Source organism: Lissotriton vulgaris, chromosome 7, assembly GCF_964263255.1.
Source record: "Lissotriton vulgaris chromosome 7, aLisVul1.2, whole genome shotgun sequence".
NCBI lineage: Eukaryota > Metazoa > Chordata > Amphibia > Caudata > Salamandridae > Lissotriton > Lissotriton vulgaris.
In genome coordinates this window covers 321,116,222-321,134,174 of record NC_141695.1, presented here as the reverse complement: position 1 = coordinate 321,134,174, position 17,953 = coordinate 321,116,222, and the positions used below count along the sequence as shown (strand labels likewise).

General features: G+C 43.6%; 1 protein-coding gene across 1 annotated transcript in view; it reads left to right on the top strand.

Annotated features, from left to right (window-relative positions):
- BAX (BCL2 associated X, apoptosis regulator) overlaps positions 1–16,078 on the top strand; it is a 121,819-nt gene extending 105,741 nt beyond the window's left edge. The window contains exons 5-6 of the mRNA XM_086930151.1: positions 8,410–8,514; positions 10,704–16,078. Coding sequence (XP_086786277.1) covers positions 8,410–8,514; positions 10,704–10,796 — 198 coding nt within the window. The 3' untranslated portion in view covers positions 10,797–16,078. The remainder of the gene's footprint in view (positions 1–8,409; positions 8,515–10,703) is intronic.
- The last annotated feature ends 1,875 nt before the right edge of the window (positions 16,079–17,953 follow it).

Below are 17,953 nucleotides of genomic sequence, written 5' to 3'. Positions count from 1 at the left end.
CTTTTGCATGCAGGCAGCACTGTCATGGTGCGGCCTCCATTAAGTAGGTCCTGGGAGGAGGAAGAGGTGCTGGGAGACTGGAGCAGCTGAAAAAATTAGTGGCAAAGTCAACACAAGCAACCGGTAAGAACAATAGAATAATGACTGCACAGATACACACTGGGGGAAAAAACTAAGTAAATAACAGGCACAGAATTGTTTTACAGCGAGATACCGGGCACAGTAAACAGTGATGGGGCACGTAGGGCCGGCAAAGAAGGGCAGTTGCAGTTAAATCAAAGCACAGAGCAAATAACAAAATAGACTCCCAGAATGACACCAGGCACAGAAAATAACAGTGATGGGGCAGAGAAGGGAGGTAAAGAAGGGCAGAGGGTGGTCCGCTGAAGCACCAGGCTTACACTAGCAAAATTTGCTGGCACAGGGACCTGCTAAATAGATCTAGGGTTTAAGGTCTAAGGTGCCATTTAAACATGCCCAAATGTTTGAAATGTTCTTATTGTTTTAATTAATAACCTATTTTAGTGCAGTTTTAATTCTCCTTCCGTGTCGATTGCTTACATTTTATCTGCTCAACATTAAGGCTTTTAAAATAAAGTTTTAGAATTTCCAGTCCCGACTTCTTACTGTAAAGATTGTCTGTTGTCTGGTTTTTTATTTCCACTGTGTCCCAGAACCTGTTTAAAGGAATGGCTAATAAACAACCTGATAATACCGCCTGCGAAAGAACAACTAGTTGGGCATGTAAGTGCTGCAGTCGACTGGGTTGGTCTCACTCAGGGCATGCACTGAACTGAGTCCTTGTACTAGTGGTCTAAGCCCCTGCAGTTCTGTAAGAGTTCTCCAGAATTCGTATCATACTCTACTTTTAAGAAAATGTTGTCAAATCCAGTAAGTTAATTTCAAAAGCCTCTGATGGTGCAGATTTAGAATAAAATAATAATTGGGATAAGTCTTGGATTCTTACTTTAACTCTTCTAAACAAGAGCACTTGTATGCAGCACTTTCTAAGATGGTACATCATAAAATGCTAAATAGACCTGGACCTCCTGACTATTAATCAGCTGCCAGCATCCGATATTCATATAATGTTTTGGTCACCGGTACAGTAGTAGTTATCCATGATAAAATGAGTGTCATTTGAGTGTATCCTTGTCAACCAAGAGAATTTAGTAGTCTATTGGAGAGATAAAAACTTTTAGGGGCCTTGTGATTAGAGCCTTCTTCACAGGAGAACATGTTGTGTCAGACAGAACGAGAAAATGTAGAGCAAGATGTTGCATGGTCACTGCACGTGGGCCTTAAAGCTCTACAGGCTCTGTTTGACAGCTCTCCATGAAACTTTACAAATCTATGTTTACTCTTGAATAATACAAGATCTGTGCCTCTTGTAAACCAATTCTATTCGAGGGAGCCCTACCGCAGTGGTGAACTGCAATTTCCATTCTTCCCCCAGAAAGTCCCGGGTGCAAGAAGAAACATTTGGTGTCTAGTGTTCCTTATCTTGTAGGTGAAGTTTGAGTGCTCTAATTTTGACCCTAATCCAGATTATTTTATTTGGCCCAAACCTTTAGGTGAAGGGCCACCAAAATATGTACTTTTCTATAACGTTTGACCGACCCTTCCACCTGTGGTGTGATTAAATTTTCTAGCTTCATTGTAAAAGATTTCCATTTAGGATATTTTGGGTTAGTCAGTCAGTCAATACATCTTTATTTCGGTTAATAAAAACCATAAAAGCAATGCAATACAAAAATTCATTATATACACATTAATATTTGTACAGAAATAAGATATACACATGATTGCAATTCAAAACAATATAAAACAGTTAAAATCTTTGATGCAAAGAGAAAAGAGACAAAATCTGTGTCATGAATATAAAGGCCCAACCCTATTTTCAAACAATCCTCATTCAGTTATGTGTCCTCCTGATAGTGAATTCATTTGGGTGAGTCTGATTTTATTTATACGCACTGCCGCTACCAAAAAACTGGCTACACTATAAGTAACCTGCATAGAGTCACGCATTTGTAAATGTAGGAGGGCAGGCCTCACCTGGACGAATTTTAGTTCCTTCAGAACAGGGTATAATTTTTTTTTACGGGCCACCAAATAGTGCTCGCAAAACATCACCAAGTGGAGCGTGTCCTGTGTAGAGAAACTATCACAGGTGCAGGGTGGCGTATCTTCAGGGGTCCCCCACTTCAGATAGGTACCAAGTGTGAGGTGGATGAGGTTGAACCTGAATCTAACTAAAAGGAAACAATGGTAAGAGTTGGTCACGTACTTTAGATAGGGTTCCATGACTGGGGAGATCACAAGTGGATAGATTGATCTCACCATAGGTTTCCGGAGTTCAACCTCCTCCCTATCGGACTCAAGTAAATTGAGGAAGTTGCGCTTAATCCACCCTACATCCTCATTCCTGAGACCCTGTGGTGATAGATACATATCTGGACGCCCCAGCCTCACGCATGCCGCTCTAACATACGCAAGCCAGGGTATTCTATCCACTCTATCCAGGGCCATACAGTCCTTGAGTATTAGGTGGTTAAGCGTGATCTCCTCATTTAGCCAGGTTTTAACCCATCGTAATAAAGGGGCAATTTTTAAGTGATCAGAAATATACCCCAAGCCTACTTCACAGTGGATAGAATATGTAGGGGATGATTGAGGGAGTGACCGAAGGGATCGTGTGAACTTGTTTTCTATAATTTGGATCCCTGTTGTTGGAACATAGCCCCAAATATCAGCCCCATATGAGGCGATTGCTACGCACTTTGATTTATAGATGCGGATCATAGACTCCATGGGTCTTGCACCCAATCTTTTTGAAAAATTCATGAGGGCTGTGGTAGATCTTGCAACCACGTTACCCTTGAGTTTCAACTGGGGGCCCCCAATTCCCTCTTTCATCAAATATAACCCCTAAATAACAAAAGAAGGGTACCCTAGAGATTGGCGTTCGATTGCATCTAAAGGTTTTGATCTTCATGGTTTTCCTGCGTAAACCAGCCACCATTACGTGGGATTTCGAGGTGTTGATTTTTAAGTCTAAGGCCTCCATAAAGGAGCCAAAATGATCTAACAATCTTTGTAATCCAGTACCAGTCCGAGCAAGTAGGACGGCGTTGTCCGCGTACAGGAGGACTGGTATAGCCGTCCCTCCCATACGCGGGACGTCCAGGGTGGCCAGATCTAGGGATTTACCCAAAGAATTAATATAGAACGTAAATAGGAGAGGGGCCAGAATGCAACCTTGTCTGACCCCTCTTCTTGATCTAAATTGCTCGGTACATCTGCCCTCCCTTGTTACCCTAACAGAAGCCGACAAGTTCTGGTGAAGATCATTTAGAAAATTAACCAACGTAGTGTCCAAACCCATGTCCTGCAAAATAAACCATAATTTAGAACGATTGACCAAATCCAATGCGGAAGAAAGATCCATAAAACCCAAATATAGAAGCCCCTCCTTCACCACTGTGTACTTACTAATAATAAAATGAAGGTTTAGGCATTGATCCATGGTCCCCCTGTGTGCCCTAAAACCGTACTGGAGATCAGAAAGAACCCCACTCCCCTCAAGCCAATCTCCCAATCTCTGTAAAATAACTCTGCCTAAGATCTTTACGGCAGAGTCCAGCAGGGAGATTGGCCTGTAGCAAGCGGGGTCCCCCCTGTTCCCTTTCTTGAAAATCGGAACAATAATGGAGGTTGACCAAGAAGATGGGGAGCCTGCGGTGAGTATTGCATTAAAAACGTTTGTTAGAATTTTGGACCAGAATTGTGGGTACAAGATGTAGAGATCTACAGGGACCCCGTCAGGGCCAGGGGCCTTATGTTTGCTAGTATCTTTGATCGCCTTTTCCACTTCAGAGGTGTTAAACTTAATGGGCATATTGTTTCGAGGTACGACTAAGTCTGGGGGAGTAGGGACCCCTGGCTCAATGTCATAGATGTTTCTAAAGTGATTAAGCCAACTCTCATCTTCAATTACGCAGTCCATATCTGATTTTCCCTCCTCAGTGAAAAACGACTGATTGATGATAGCCCAAAATTTTTTGCTGTCTCTCCACATCTGCAGATTGAAGATGATCCCAGGCTTCTTCCTTAATTTGATTCTTGCGATTTGCAAGTGCCAGTTTGTATTCCTTACGAAGGTTCGCCACAATTAGCCTATCCCTAGGTCTAAGTTTCAGCGCTTTAAGTAGGGCACTATGGGCAAGTGAGCACTTTTTGTCGAACCATTTAAACACCTTCTCACAATGTGAGCCGTGGACTGGATAGAGGACCTGGGGATGCCAGTGGTCTGGATACCTCCCCAGACCATGGCATGTTGTCTCCTACTAATGCGACTATGGAGGAGGGAGCGTCTTACGTAGTGATGTTGCGTAGGGCGGCCGAGCTTCCTACGGTGGCAGTCGGGACTAACCGCCTGACAGAGGTGCTTCAGCCGGTAGCAAGTTCTTCGGAGCTCCTGCTGCCGTTTAATAAAGCCCTGACCGACATCCTTTTGGGCACTTGTCCAGGCGCAACACAGGGGCTCCCATGGATAGGATGGTTGCCCACCGCCCGGCCGACCCCACTTTCCTCTTCCCAACACCCCATCCCGGATAGCTTGGTTGTCCAAGCTTCTACTTCCAAGAGCGCATTCCCTAACCCACCACCAGATAGGGAATCCAAGAAGCTGGATCATCTTTGGAAGAAGGTTTTCTCTTCCACCTGCTTGGTACTGCGGTCGGTAAATACTGCATGTCTATTGGGCCATTATTCCCACTTTGTGTGGGATACGGTTGGGCAAGTGCTGCCTCAGGGTCTGGAAGAGGCCTGGGCCGTACTCTCTCAGGCCGTTGCTGCAGGTAGGGATGCAGCAAAGTTTACTATCTGCTTTGGGTTGGATACCGCCGACTCTCTGGGCAGGAAGGTTTCCACGTCGGTAGCCCTTCGTCGCTACGCCTGGATGAGACAGACTGACTTTTTTCTGGGGATGTCCAGAGCACTCTTCTGGAAATGCCCTTTGTCACCGAAAAGGTGACTGGCATCAAAGCGTATCGCCCTCTAGAGCATTTCTAGGACTCACCGGCTATGGCCATGTCCTTGGGCCTCTCCACTTGACCAGCGCAGTCTGCTTCTAGCCCCTTTTGTGGCTACAGAAGGGGTGCCCCACTACGTCGGAGCCACAGGCCGGTGCAAGCTGCACATCCTTCGTGCGGCTGGGGACATGGGAACCACTGCCGAGGTTCTGGGGTCCAGGTTGCAGGCCAGTCCACCAACCTCCCCAATTCCCCCCCCGGCCCCCCTCTGCTTACGCCTCCAAACCTTCCTAGTCCGACATTTCAGGCCCATCAATCGCCAGTGGACAGCAGGATCTGCCATCACCTCCCCCACTGGCGCACCATCACGTCAGAAAGGTGGGCTTTGCAGATTGTCCGAAGTGGCTACTCCCTCTCCTTCGAGACTACCCCTCCAGCCATGCCACCTCGGTACCATCACATGTCGGAGGATCGCCTGGGCCTTCTCTAACAGGAAGTTCTCTTGGCCAAGGGAGCCATCAAGCGCTTTCCTGTTGAAGAAGTAGGTCGTGGTTGCTATTCCCACTACTTTCTGGTACCCAAGAAAGGGCCTACGTCCTATCTTGGACCTCAGGAGCGTCAATCGCTTCCTCAGAAACGAGAAGTTCAAAATGTTGACGTTAGCTCAGGTCTTGTCTGCCCTTGACCCTGGAGCTTGGATGATAGCGTTGGACCGGCAGGAAGCCTATTTTCACATCCCTGTATTGCCGGCCAACCAAGACTACTTGCCATTCATGGTAGGCCGCAAGCATTTTCAGTTTACCGTTCTCCCCTTCGGCCTTACCATCGCCCCTCTGGAGTTCACGAAAGTGATGGCGGTGGTCACAGCTCATCTGCGCAGATCAGAGGTTCCAGTCTTCCCCTATCTCGACGACTGATTGTTGAAGGCGGGCTCGCCCGAGGCAGTCGTTTCCCACCTCCAGACTACGGCCGACCTCCTTCATTCGCTGGAGTGCTCCATCAATGTGCCGAAGTCGCACCAGATTTCCTCTCAGAAGCTCCTCTTCATCGGAGCGGCTCTGGACACGACGCGGTTTTGGGTCTATTCTCCCGAGCAGCGAGTCAGGGATATTTGGGCTATGATTCCGATCTTTCAGCCCTTATTCTGGGTTTTGGTCAGGATGACCCTCCGGCTGCTGGGCCTGATGGCCTCCTGCATGCTGTTGATTATGGTATATGCGGGCTTTGCAGTGGGACCTGAAGTTCTAGTGGGCTCAACATCAGGTAATCTGTCTGATTGCGCCCAGATCTCGGAGGGCACTGCACACCAATTGCAGTGGTGGCTTACAAACAAGGGATTGGGTCAACGGCAGATTCCTCTCCCTTCCTCAACCAGAGTTCACAGTAGTGACGGATGCTTCACTGCTGAGATGGGGCGGCCACATGGGAGAGGCAGAGATCAGAGGCCTCTGGTCTCCAGTGGAGTCTGGGCTCCACATCAACCTTCAGAAGCTGCGAGCGATCAGTCTTGCAGTAAAGGCGTTATTTCCCTCTGTCCGGGGAAGAGTAGTGCAGGTGTTCACGGACAACACCACCGCCTTGTGGCACTGCAACAAAGAAGGCGGGGTGGGGTCATGGACCCGATGTCAAGAGGCCCTTCGCCTCTGGACATGGCAGGAACATCGGGGCATATCACTGGTGTTTCAACACCTGGCAGATTCACTGAATACCAGGGCAGACTAACTCAGCTGCTGGTGCTTGATGGATTGTGAACCCTAGGTATTTGTAGGAGTCCACCTGGGATATTGTTTTTTCCTCCAGTTTCCAGGTGAATGTCCCCTTTGACCCTATTTTGTGATGTTTACTAAAGCATAATACCTTGGTTTTCTTAAGGTTTTTTTAATTAATTGAGCAGAAGTGATATAAGATCCTAGTTGGGTCATCGATCGCTGCAGGCCGATTGGTGTTTATGCTAGGAGCACGATATCATCTGCATATTGAAGGCTCCTGATTGATGTTTTGCCTAATTTTTGGGGGTCAATTTGCACTTGTTAGAAGTAATTCTCAAGATTGGCTGTGTAGATGTTGAATAAACAGGGGGCCAACACACATCCCTGCTTTAGCCCGTTTAATGTTGGGATCTTGTTTGTTATGGTGCGGCCATCTCCTTTCCTTATCTGCACCCATGTGTTTGAGTAAAGGTTGATTATTGCCTCCAAAAGTTTAGGTGGTGCCCCCCAGCTTTGCATTTTGGCCCACAACTTCTTTCTCGGAACCTTGTCGAACGCTGCTTTAAGGTCAGTAAAGCAAGCGTACAAGGTTCGAGATTTTGCGTAAGCTTGATTGGCTGGAAGTATTACAGCAGAAATATTGGTACGTGTGGGTGCCCATTCTGGCCCGAAATCCAGTTTGAGTGTTTTGTATCGGGTTTATGCGATTGACCCAATCCTCTAGATCTGCCAAAAGATTTGAAGCATATATCTTGGCCTCCACATCAATCCGTGCAATCGGGGTCTGAATGTGAACCTGTTTTGAATATGGGATTTAAAATGCTTCTTTGCCAGGAATCAGGGATCGAGCCAGTTGCTAACGTGTGCATAAACCATGGAGTTAGAATACCAGTCCAGAATGAGGGGTCGTGCCGGAAGAGTGCATTTGGCAAGCCATTAGGAACTGGTGCTCCCTCTGATCTTAAATTTTTTATAAGTTAGTTTACTCTACAGTCTCCTAAAATGGGCACATACCACTCTTTAAAGGGCGTCATTACATTGACGACCTGTGACGGAGCAAATTATTTTTAAAGCTGTACATCTACTGCACTGAGCGTTCTAAAATTGGAGCCTGAAATTCTGCAAGAAAAATTTAAGAATGACATTCCCATTCGGCGTCTAACATCTTCAGGGAGTAATCCGTTTACTCTTGCTCTGAGATTGTGGGAACTCAGTAGGGTGCTATGAACGGCATGTCCCCACATTCAGTATCTCTTTATTTTTTAGCACATTGGGCTTTGCATATATACATTTTTTTTGTTGTTGTTGCTTACACATTGACTTGAAATCATAATGCACGTGTCTGTCCAGTATACTGAGCAGTTACTTCATATGTCTTTTGTTTGCAGGAGCATACCTTACATACAATATTCACATGTACAACCCCCATCTAAATGAAATATACATATTCTGGGTAATTTTTGCAAAATTACGTGGTAAAAAGTATGCAGTTTTACCTATCTTTAGACCGCCTCCCTGTGTTCTAGACTAGGCTTTCTGTGGAGAGTGCATGGCACCATGATGTACTATTGGCTCCTGTGAGTTATGCATAACAAAGGCCTCTGGTGTGCAATGTACTCAGAACAGTTACCCATTCCTCTCTGTGTCATCCCATTTTTGCGTAGGCTCTCATCTCCAATGTTCCAGAGCTGATCCGCACTATTTTCAACTGGACCATGGATTATCTACGAGATAACTTGCTGCAGTGGATTCGAGATCAGGGAGGATGGGTGAGTTTCTCTTGTCTTTCTTTGCTTGTGGCATAATCAGTTTGTTATTCTCTGATGTATTCCTTTCTATTATTTGTCTTTATAATACAGGGCTTTGTGTGGCATGTTTGTTTTTCGCAGTATAGTATGCTTTATTTGTTCTGACTAGTTATTTTCTCTCAGCATCGCACGTATGCTTTTTTATGAACTGTTTATTTCCCAAATCTTCTCAAGTATGCTTTGTCTTCAATGTTTCTTATGCGTTGGTATTTTATGACTTTTTAAAAATTATATCTCCTCTTGGGGCATCCTATTAAAACATTGTTCTGATTACCTATGTCTGCTTGCTTTGCTCTGCGAGATTGTTTTCTCTTGCATTCTCTAACCTGATTTGTAGGGTTCCCTTCTCAAAGTTTGTCTGCTAGTTAGTAGTGTCTTTTTGGCATCCCATACATTTTCTATTCTGATTAGTTTTTGTTTTGGCATATGTGAGGCATATTCTCTGAAACCCGTGGATTTATGTAGTTTCTGGGCAATAATTAATATGGTAATTTACCATTAATTCCTCAAGACATTTGGTACTGTTGCATTCCAACTGTATGGCTGTGGCTATGTATACTTCTAGCGGAGCCGTGTTAAGCAGAAGAGGTTTGTCCAGATAGTTATAGATGTATGAAAATGTATAGATCTAGAAAACCAGGCAGTAAAACAAGGAATGAAATACAATGAAAATAAGATTATAGTACTTGGATAGTATAGGGCTGAACTCAGGTTAACATGAATGACATTCATATCCTACAGGGAGGGAACATGATGACTGCAAACTTCCCCACATCTTTCAGGGTGTACATCATTTGTCCTCTTGCTGCCTGGTCATACAGTTCAGTAGCCAGAAGATTCCCATTGTCCTATTTTCTTCCTTGCTATGGATTAAAGGATAGCTAAATAGTTTAAATGTATACTGCAGCTCCCATCCCAAAACTCAATAACATATTATTAGAATGAACTTGGAATCCCAACTCTCGGCAAATGAGAATAAATGTTTGGAAAGATCATTCGACAGCATCTCTGTTCTTTGTAATGTCCGTTATTCTGGAGCCAAGGTTCTCCGGCAAGAACTTTGACCGAAGACTGCAGTACTCAGTATAGCGGACTGCTTTTGTCTCCAACTGATCATCCATACTGTTCAAGGTGCTAAGGAGTGTCTAGGAAATGAAGTGCAATCCAAGGCTGCCTAAAACTATCTGGGGCCTGTATCTCTAACGGCTAGTTGTGGTCCTCTTCCTCTGTTGTTCTCTTACCACCCACTAGACTAGTAACCTCCCACTTGGAACAAGAGGTACAGCAGTCTGTATCTAAACGAGGACAAGGTCAATATGTTATAACTCCAGAACCACAAGTCATTGGACAGTTGTGCCAGCGATTTTGTGCGCAGCTCATTCAGGCCTAGCTAGAGGTCTGGAATAGGGCAGGAGATTGGCGATAGCCTCACATTTCTAAAACCCAATATTAAAGTCATCCAAAGAAGCAGAGGAAGAGGTGCTTCCTGAGCACCACTTGGTGGTACTTAGCATAGTACACATCAGAACAACCACATTTACATTCGGGGAAGTCAAGGCCTCAGATAACGGAACCGGAATTGATCTTTGTTCAGAGGTCAATAGATTGTCTCTAAGGGTACATGTGTAAACATCCGCGCCGCCACAACCATTATTCTCTCCGTAGCCTGATAACGAGACAGTAGTCTCCTTTCTATGCGGGTGAGGGTACAGTCTGAGTGCACCCAATTCTCATTCAACTTTTTTTCTCTGATGCTGGTCGAGGAAACCAAACCAAACAGAGCATTTGCAGAGTTCTCATCGATGTTAAATCCACTGGGGAAAAAATACAGATTAAGAAGTCGAACTTGCCAATTGGTCTGCAATGCAAGGGCTTCATTTCTTCTTTATTCCATGCATGCTTTATTTCCCTATGATATCCCTTGCAGTTGCCTTTTTGACTGGTAGTTTCCATTGATATCTTGTGCATGCTTTCTTTTAATTTGTTGTTTTTCTTTTACATTGTGTCCTGTAGATTAGCAAGCTTTAGTCTGACTCTCTATATCCCTTTGCTTCGTTATGCAGTCTTTGTTCTGATTAGTAGTTTGAAATGTTTGAATGTGGCATTACATGTGTCTCCTGGTTTTAAGGTTGGCTATCCTTTTTTTGCAGGAGAGTCTGTTTGGTACACCAACGTGGCAGACCATTGGCATCTTTGTAGCCGGGATACTGACGGCCTCCCTCACCTTCTGGAAGTTTTCTTAGGGTTGTGTAAATGCATTAACCTAGCACATCCCAAAGTGGACGCTGAGCTTCCTTTGCTAATGCCGGACTGTGCTGATCGGGCACTTCTGTTCATCATTCATTGCAAATGGCCCTGTGAATTCTTCATACTTTTACACAAATTCCTCGTGCCTTTTTTAAGAAGAAAATATGAAAGACATTTTGTTTTTTAATTACTTTTTCGATTGGTTTACTTGAACAAATCCTTTTCTTGAAACTTGAATCTTAACAGGGCTGTCTGCAGCCCCTTCCGGTGCATCAACCTGGCCACTCAGCTGAATGAAAGACCGAGGGGAACCATTTCTGTTCATGTGAATTGATGTGGTCACTGAGTCAAAATCCAGGCCAAGGAGAGGGTGCGAAAGTAGGGGAAAGGGAGAGAAAAAAACATTTTGGAGGGAGGGTCATCCGCACTATTGTACCGCATGCTTTGTGGCACTGATGAAATTCCGTTATGTAAAGCAATGATTCTGTTCTCAGGGATAACTCTGCTGGCTGAAACAGGAGTCTTATTGATCTTTGTAACTTGAGGGATAGTTCAGCTTGAGGCTTCATTTTGCAAGTTGTATAGCCTTAAAGATGGCACTTCCTTTCAGAGAAAGAGTATGATATCTGTGTAACCGGAAAAGAAGCTAGTCTGTCTTCAAACTGCACGGTCTGGTGAACTGAGTAATGCTTTTCTTTCTGTAACTCGAATCGGTCTCTGGGACATAGCTCTTGTTTTAGGAATGAGCTTGAATGATCAGATTAGTGATGCATGACCTCTTGTCTTAGGCTTTGAAGTTTTACAAGTTGCATGCCCCAAGAGGCAGATAAGATATGCTTGCAAGTCTGATGGCAAGAGTTAGCTGCAGTTTCTAAAACCGAATTATTCACAACCATAGCCAGTATGCATCACCTGCAAGGTTTGAACCTGTAAAATATTCCACTGTCTGCCACTGATTGTTGACTAGTTCCTTCTCCAGATCCCATCCCTTGGATATCTGAGGGAGTGACCTACATGTAGGTGGTTTGACCTGCCTGAGTCTGGGAATCCAGCACACAGTAAACCAAGTTGTTTTGTTAATTCCCTTGTTTGATCAGAAATCTGTGCCCTTGGATAGGTTAGTATTGAATTACTAAAGGGACCTTGGTTCTGAATGGCCGTGTTCATCTAGGATCTCTTTCAACAAATTGCACTGTTCTGGGTTTGATGTCCTGTGAAACACATTCTAAAACGGGTCTTGTTTGATTTAGTGCAACCTATGCTGGATTCTGTTGCTTATTGACTTGTCCCTAACCCAGCACGAATTTAGCCGCACTGTATGACTGGAGAGTGTAAAACCGAGATTGTACTATGCTTCTCCACAAAGCAACAAAAATGCTGGTAAGGACACCGTTTTTCCCTAATGCCTAACTTGGGTCTCAGATATGGTCCTTGTCACTTGAGTGCGTTCCTGGGCAAGAAGTGCTTCACGCCCTTGTTGTCAGCCTTGCAGGTTACTTATTTAGTATCAAAAGATCTACTCTCAACCCAGGAGTTCTCACGTTCCTTTCCTGACTAGAAGAGGTGAATTCATTCACATCTAAGGGCCTTATGTGCATCAGCTGAGCACGTTACTCTAGGGGGTTCCTGTACCACTCACCTCGCCAATCGTAGATCAAGTGCCACTAGCCTTTAAGTGGCTTGAATAGAGAGCACTGAGCAATTTTTTATTGTATGTGAACCTCCTGCATGTGGGCCCTTCAGTTGTAATTGCTATGCCGGGAAACACCATATGACCTTTAGGGAATGTTGGCCCCATCAAAATACAAAGGTTTCACTGTAAAAGGCTGCTATTTGTACTGGCACGCTTTCTGTCTTTCCAGGTTTTTACCTTCCTTACACAGATCTGAGAAGTAGGATACAGGTGGTACCTTAATTTCATGTTCTCCTAATGCACCTTGATACTATTACCCCCACAACGTCTATTCATCATTCGCATGTTTTGGTGGTGGTGTGGCCATTGACTGCTTCCTTTTTTCACCTGCTTAAGTAGCTACTTCTTGTGCCTATCTAGGGGACATTTGTATTCTCTGTGCCCTCTCTCCTTGGCAGCACTTATGACTGGAAAAGGAGCCATGCCTTCCAAGCTCTTTGTGCTGTTTTATTAGCCTGTTTGTAACCGTGATAAGAACATTCAAACCAGGACTTATCGGAGAAATCTTTATAAATGAATATCCTTAAAGAAGTCCTTCATTAGAGTTTTTTCAGAACGTGACACCTCTGCTGATGCTCAGTGGCTCTTGCAAGTACAACTTCACCATACTTTCAAGTATTCTGCCGTTGAACCTCAGCTGAACTGTTTCTAAATGAATTCATTGCATGTCTTCCTGGAGCGAGTTTGTTTAGCTGTAACTTTTTTAGACTTCGGTTTGATTGCATTTTTGCTTGCCTGTGTGTTTCTGTACGTATGTGTATTTCTGCACGTATGCTTGTGTATCTACCGGTCTGTAGCTCCCGTGCCTTTTGTATGTCTTTCTGTTTATTTCCCTCTATGACCTTGTATTTGGGTGGTAGTTGTGATTTCTTATTTTACTGAATTTGTTTCGGGTTCTTTTCAGGTGCACTGCCTTACTGTTGCCTGTTTGTTTTGTTTAGTGCTAGAGACTTAAAAATCAGGGTGCTGGCTCGGGAGTAGGTTCATGAGTAACGCAGCCATAACAGTATTTGTGTTTCATTATTGCTGTATATGCAGTAATTTATCATGATCCTACGATTGGTGGTGTGAGCCCTAAAATGCGGACACAGGCAAGCTGTACTAAGCATTTAGCAGAGCTTACTGTTCCAATGTTATTTTAGCTGGAAGCTCTGCACAAGTGCCTCCAGTTGCCTGTAGTGGTCAAGGAGCATTAAGTCGCACAGCCGTAGAGTGGGGACACGGGCTGCAAGTACTCCAGAGAATGGAGTTTTATGAAACACACTTTTACTAGCAGATTGAACCAGAGTGCACATTGATGAGTGGTACACCACTTATTTTGTTGATAGGGATTCCTCCTAATGGTCAAACAGAAGTCCCGCCTCACGGTGTATTATTCTGATTGGACTAAAGGGAGACATTCTTGGCATCCAGAAGATAATTGGAGAGTGAATTTGCTTCTACATTGCATCTCCTGAGAATTTGTCTGTCTGTTAGTACTCATAACTAAGCACGGACGTCTGTATCTAGATAAATACATTCATTCCTCTATTTTCTGCTACAATACCTATCTTCTGCATCTGTTGACTAACACACCTGAACATATGTATAATAGTCTTGTTCCTCTGTCTTAATATGTCTACATTTTTTTGTGACGTTTTGTCTTTGTCTGTATTTGTACATCTGCCTTGCTGATATTCATGCCTGTGTTCATTTAATACCCGTGTGAAATGTGTTTGTGTGACTGCATGGATCCTATTGTGCCTTCATGCTAGGATTCTGTATGCATGTGTGAGACTACTGCTACAGTTCATCCAGTGCCTTTAATGCGCCTCTAGTTAGGGGGGAATAAGTTCAGTTATTTGAACAGGAGCCTCCAGTAGCGTTGTGCACTGCCTCCCGACTACATCGTTATGAAGGAAAAACACCAGTGAACGGGATTTATATATTCATAGATTTAACTGCTTCTTTGTAGCCTTTTTATAAGATCACGTTTTGTAACCTGCTCTGTTCTTACTGCCCTTTTATAGTAACCCCTGGAAAGAAATCTGCCGGTTTATGTTGGAAATCTGCCACTTTCCTGTTGCACTGCCGGGAATCAAGTAAAGGAGGGGCTATACCTAAAATTAGCAGAGACGTTTAGGGTCTGGTTAATCATGAACTTGTTCCTTTGGCAAAAAAAAGTGATCACCCTTGGTGGCTACAACAAAGATCAATGTCACCAGTGTATTTCGCCTCAAATCTATAAATTGGATATATTCTTTGTTTAGAAGTTCTCCTCAGTGTGAGCTGCAAAGGTCATGTGTCGTAATTGCTGTTGTGTGGCCAGTTTAGAATTTGCTACAGTTTTGCAGCATGAGAAAGCTAGTCAGTGGTCTAGATCTGCTGCTGCTGTTTGGCCAGTTTAGACATGGATACATTTTTACAGTATGTGAAAGTTTCTCAGCAGCCCAGACCTGCTCTTAATCTTGTTTTACGAATGTTAGCAAAATTGCTTCCATTAAGTCTTAGTTAACCTAGGAAATCTATGGTGCAAAATCAGTATCGCAGACTTCTGTAAGTGGTGCAGAATCTTCAGTGATCTGCTCAGTGCCACTGTGTATGATGGTCCACAGTGCGTTGCTAGACGTGCTTCTAAGCTTTTTCCACCTTGGTGGAGGCTTTTCTCCAGGCCTGGGTGCCAGACTACCTCAAAATAAAGTGGACTTTTGCCTCTGTGATGCAATGTTTTACTCTTAAAGCTTTTGCTGGCTGTGTTCCCATATTTAATTTAGATCTACACATTTTCTGTTGGGTCTTACGTTTATCTTTCTAACCACCATGAAGTAGCTACTAGATCTGCTTGGTGCCATTTTGAAGTGCTTCCTTTGACGTTTTGAGCAAACTGTGAATCACATCATTCCAGTGCTCTGTGTACTGCAGTTTTTTTGTTAGCCTTTAGGCAATATAGACACTCTTGGAGTTTATCTGCTCCGTTCTACTGCAGTGAACCGATGCATTTTGGAAAACACTCCCCCAAGTCCTAAAGATACACCCATGGTAACCTGACAGATTATTCACAATGATGCATCATACTTCATCAAAATGAACCCAAGCAGTGATTTCATGGTTAGCATAATTTTAAAGGACTGCGCAGTAATGCCCTAGCTTACAAAGTTTGGAGTTCTGTTTCATAATAGATTCTCTTTGGTTATGTCAGATTCTCCTACTTACTTTCATACTTCTGATGTTAGTTCTCTCTTCTCCTTCCTTGCTTTACTGCTGGGGAATGGAGTTGAGGGGAACCATGGTCTTTCCTGGCCTTCACATATTCAATTTCCTTTTACAGCAGGTCCCCCTCTTACTCTCACTTAACAACTAAGTTAAAATCTTTTTTCTAAGGTATGCACTTTTATTGACGGTTACTTTTGCGTCTGGTGTTTTTATTTTCCAATTAATTATTTTCGCACGTTTGAAACATAGATTGAACTTGGACAGTCTCAGCTTTTTACTGTGACTCACTGACCGTTGCCTCCTGCTACGCTCAAGTACAATCTCACCTATGTATCTTTTCAGAAGAGTACATTTCCACCATTCAAACGACAATAAAGATGTTTTTTACTGTGCTATGTTCTGGTCTTGTTCTTCTCTTGCTTGTGAGTCATGTAGCATCCCTTCTCAATTCTGGCTTTAAATTGTATGCCTTTCTCACGCTTCCATTTTTCCCTACTCCCCAATTTCCTTTTACATTTCACAATTTTCCTATATGAATTGGTGCTTGGTGCTCAAAATGTCCAATATTAATGTTCTAACAAGTTGAAAAAACCAACTGGACAGACTATTTTTTTTTAATTCGGTTATGGTTTTATATTGTGTATAATTTGGTAATTTATTTGGTCCGTGTTTGCTAATTTGCATAACAAAGACCAGCAACATACTTTCCAACATTTGATAGCTGGTATGTGGGAGATTTCGAAAACCAATCAGGAGGTTGCATTTTCCCCATTGGCTTACATTGAAATGGAGGCAATTTTAGGCAGGTGACGGGTAAAATAAAGCCATTCATTCATTTATTCATTCATTCTAGTCAAGGGAGAGGGGAGAAGGCGGATGGGTCTCTTGACCTGCAGCATAATCTGCATATATGTGGAAGTCATGGTTTCCCTACACGGTGATTCAGTTGGGATTTGGTCCTGGTATCCCACCACCTAACATAATATATACATGAAATTGATTGTCCCGTTTCAGCTAAATTTTAAACTGACAAACCTGGTAACAAACATGCAGGGGTATAATAGAAAACCAGATGGTAACCTACAGAGAGAGCGTGAACTCCTAACTGACCATAGCCTATGGGAAGCAAGCGATCTCGGAGAAAGAGTGGATCCTACATTTGTTTTCTTGCTAAAGCACAAGTCTGAGACTAAAATTACATCTGAGTTTGCATTAATAACAAAATCTCACACTAAATATATCACAAAGTACTTGCAGGAAAGTAATAATAATAACCTTCAGTTACTCCTACTGCTCCCGTGCTTCAGCTACCCAGCCCCTATCTGAGGTAGGAGTCCTGTCTGACCTTTACCCTCCTACAGACACATATACAGTTCCAGCATGTCCGTGCCAGGTAACGATATGGGAGACAGATTGAAGTGAATGAGCAGTATTTCTTGATCTAACATAACCAGATGAGAGGTGACTGGGTAAATCGTGGGTCCTAGAAAAAAGGGTGATGTCACTCCATGTAATATAAATAGAAAGAGTGACTGAATTAATGTTGACACAGTGTGCAAATTATGTGAATGTTACCTACTCTGTAGGGAGGGCGATTGCGGTAACACTTCTCTAGTATTGGGGTATCTTGTATAGATCACATGCTTGAAACATTTCCCATCGTCGAAGTGGGAGTCCCACGGTACATAAAAAGCTGGAAATAATTACTTTAACATTAAAGTTAATAGAGAAAAACATTCACTTTAATATCCCGTCCTAGTCATTAGGAATGTTCCAAACTCCAGCCAATCAGATGACAGCACCCTCTAGAACCCTTTCCACAGAGGCTCCAGACTCTCAGATTTTCTACCGCACTTTGTGTGAAGGGAGTCTCCCTGAGCTCTGCTCAGTACTTTTTCTAAGCCTTCTGAATTTCTTCAGTTCAACATGTCTTCTAAAAGATCTCTCTTCAGGCATTGTGACGCTTGTGGGAAACTCAGACTTTATTTGGATGATCCCCACAAGAACTATACCTACTTCCTTCTCCCTGATCACCAGGTGAGAGACTGTAAAAGTTGAAGGAGTTTCAAAAGACCTTGTGGGATAGAGAAGGATGTCTTATTCTGTGGCTACAGAACCTTAAAACTAAGAACAATCCTCTATGTGATGAGGATAGTGATTCCTCACTCAAAACTACAGCTTATATGAAGAGGGCAAGTAAGGCTGAGCTGGTGACTCCTAAGGCTGCTAAGGTGTTGAAAAAGCATCACCACACCTCAAAACCACAAG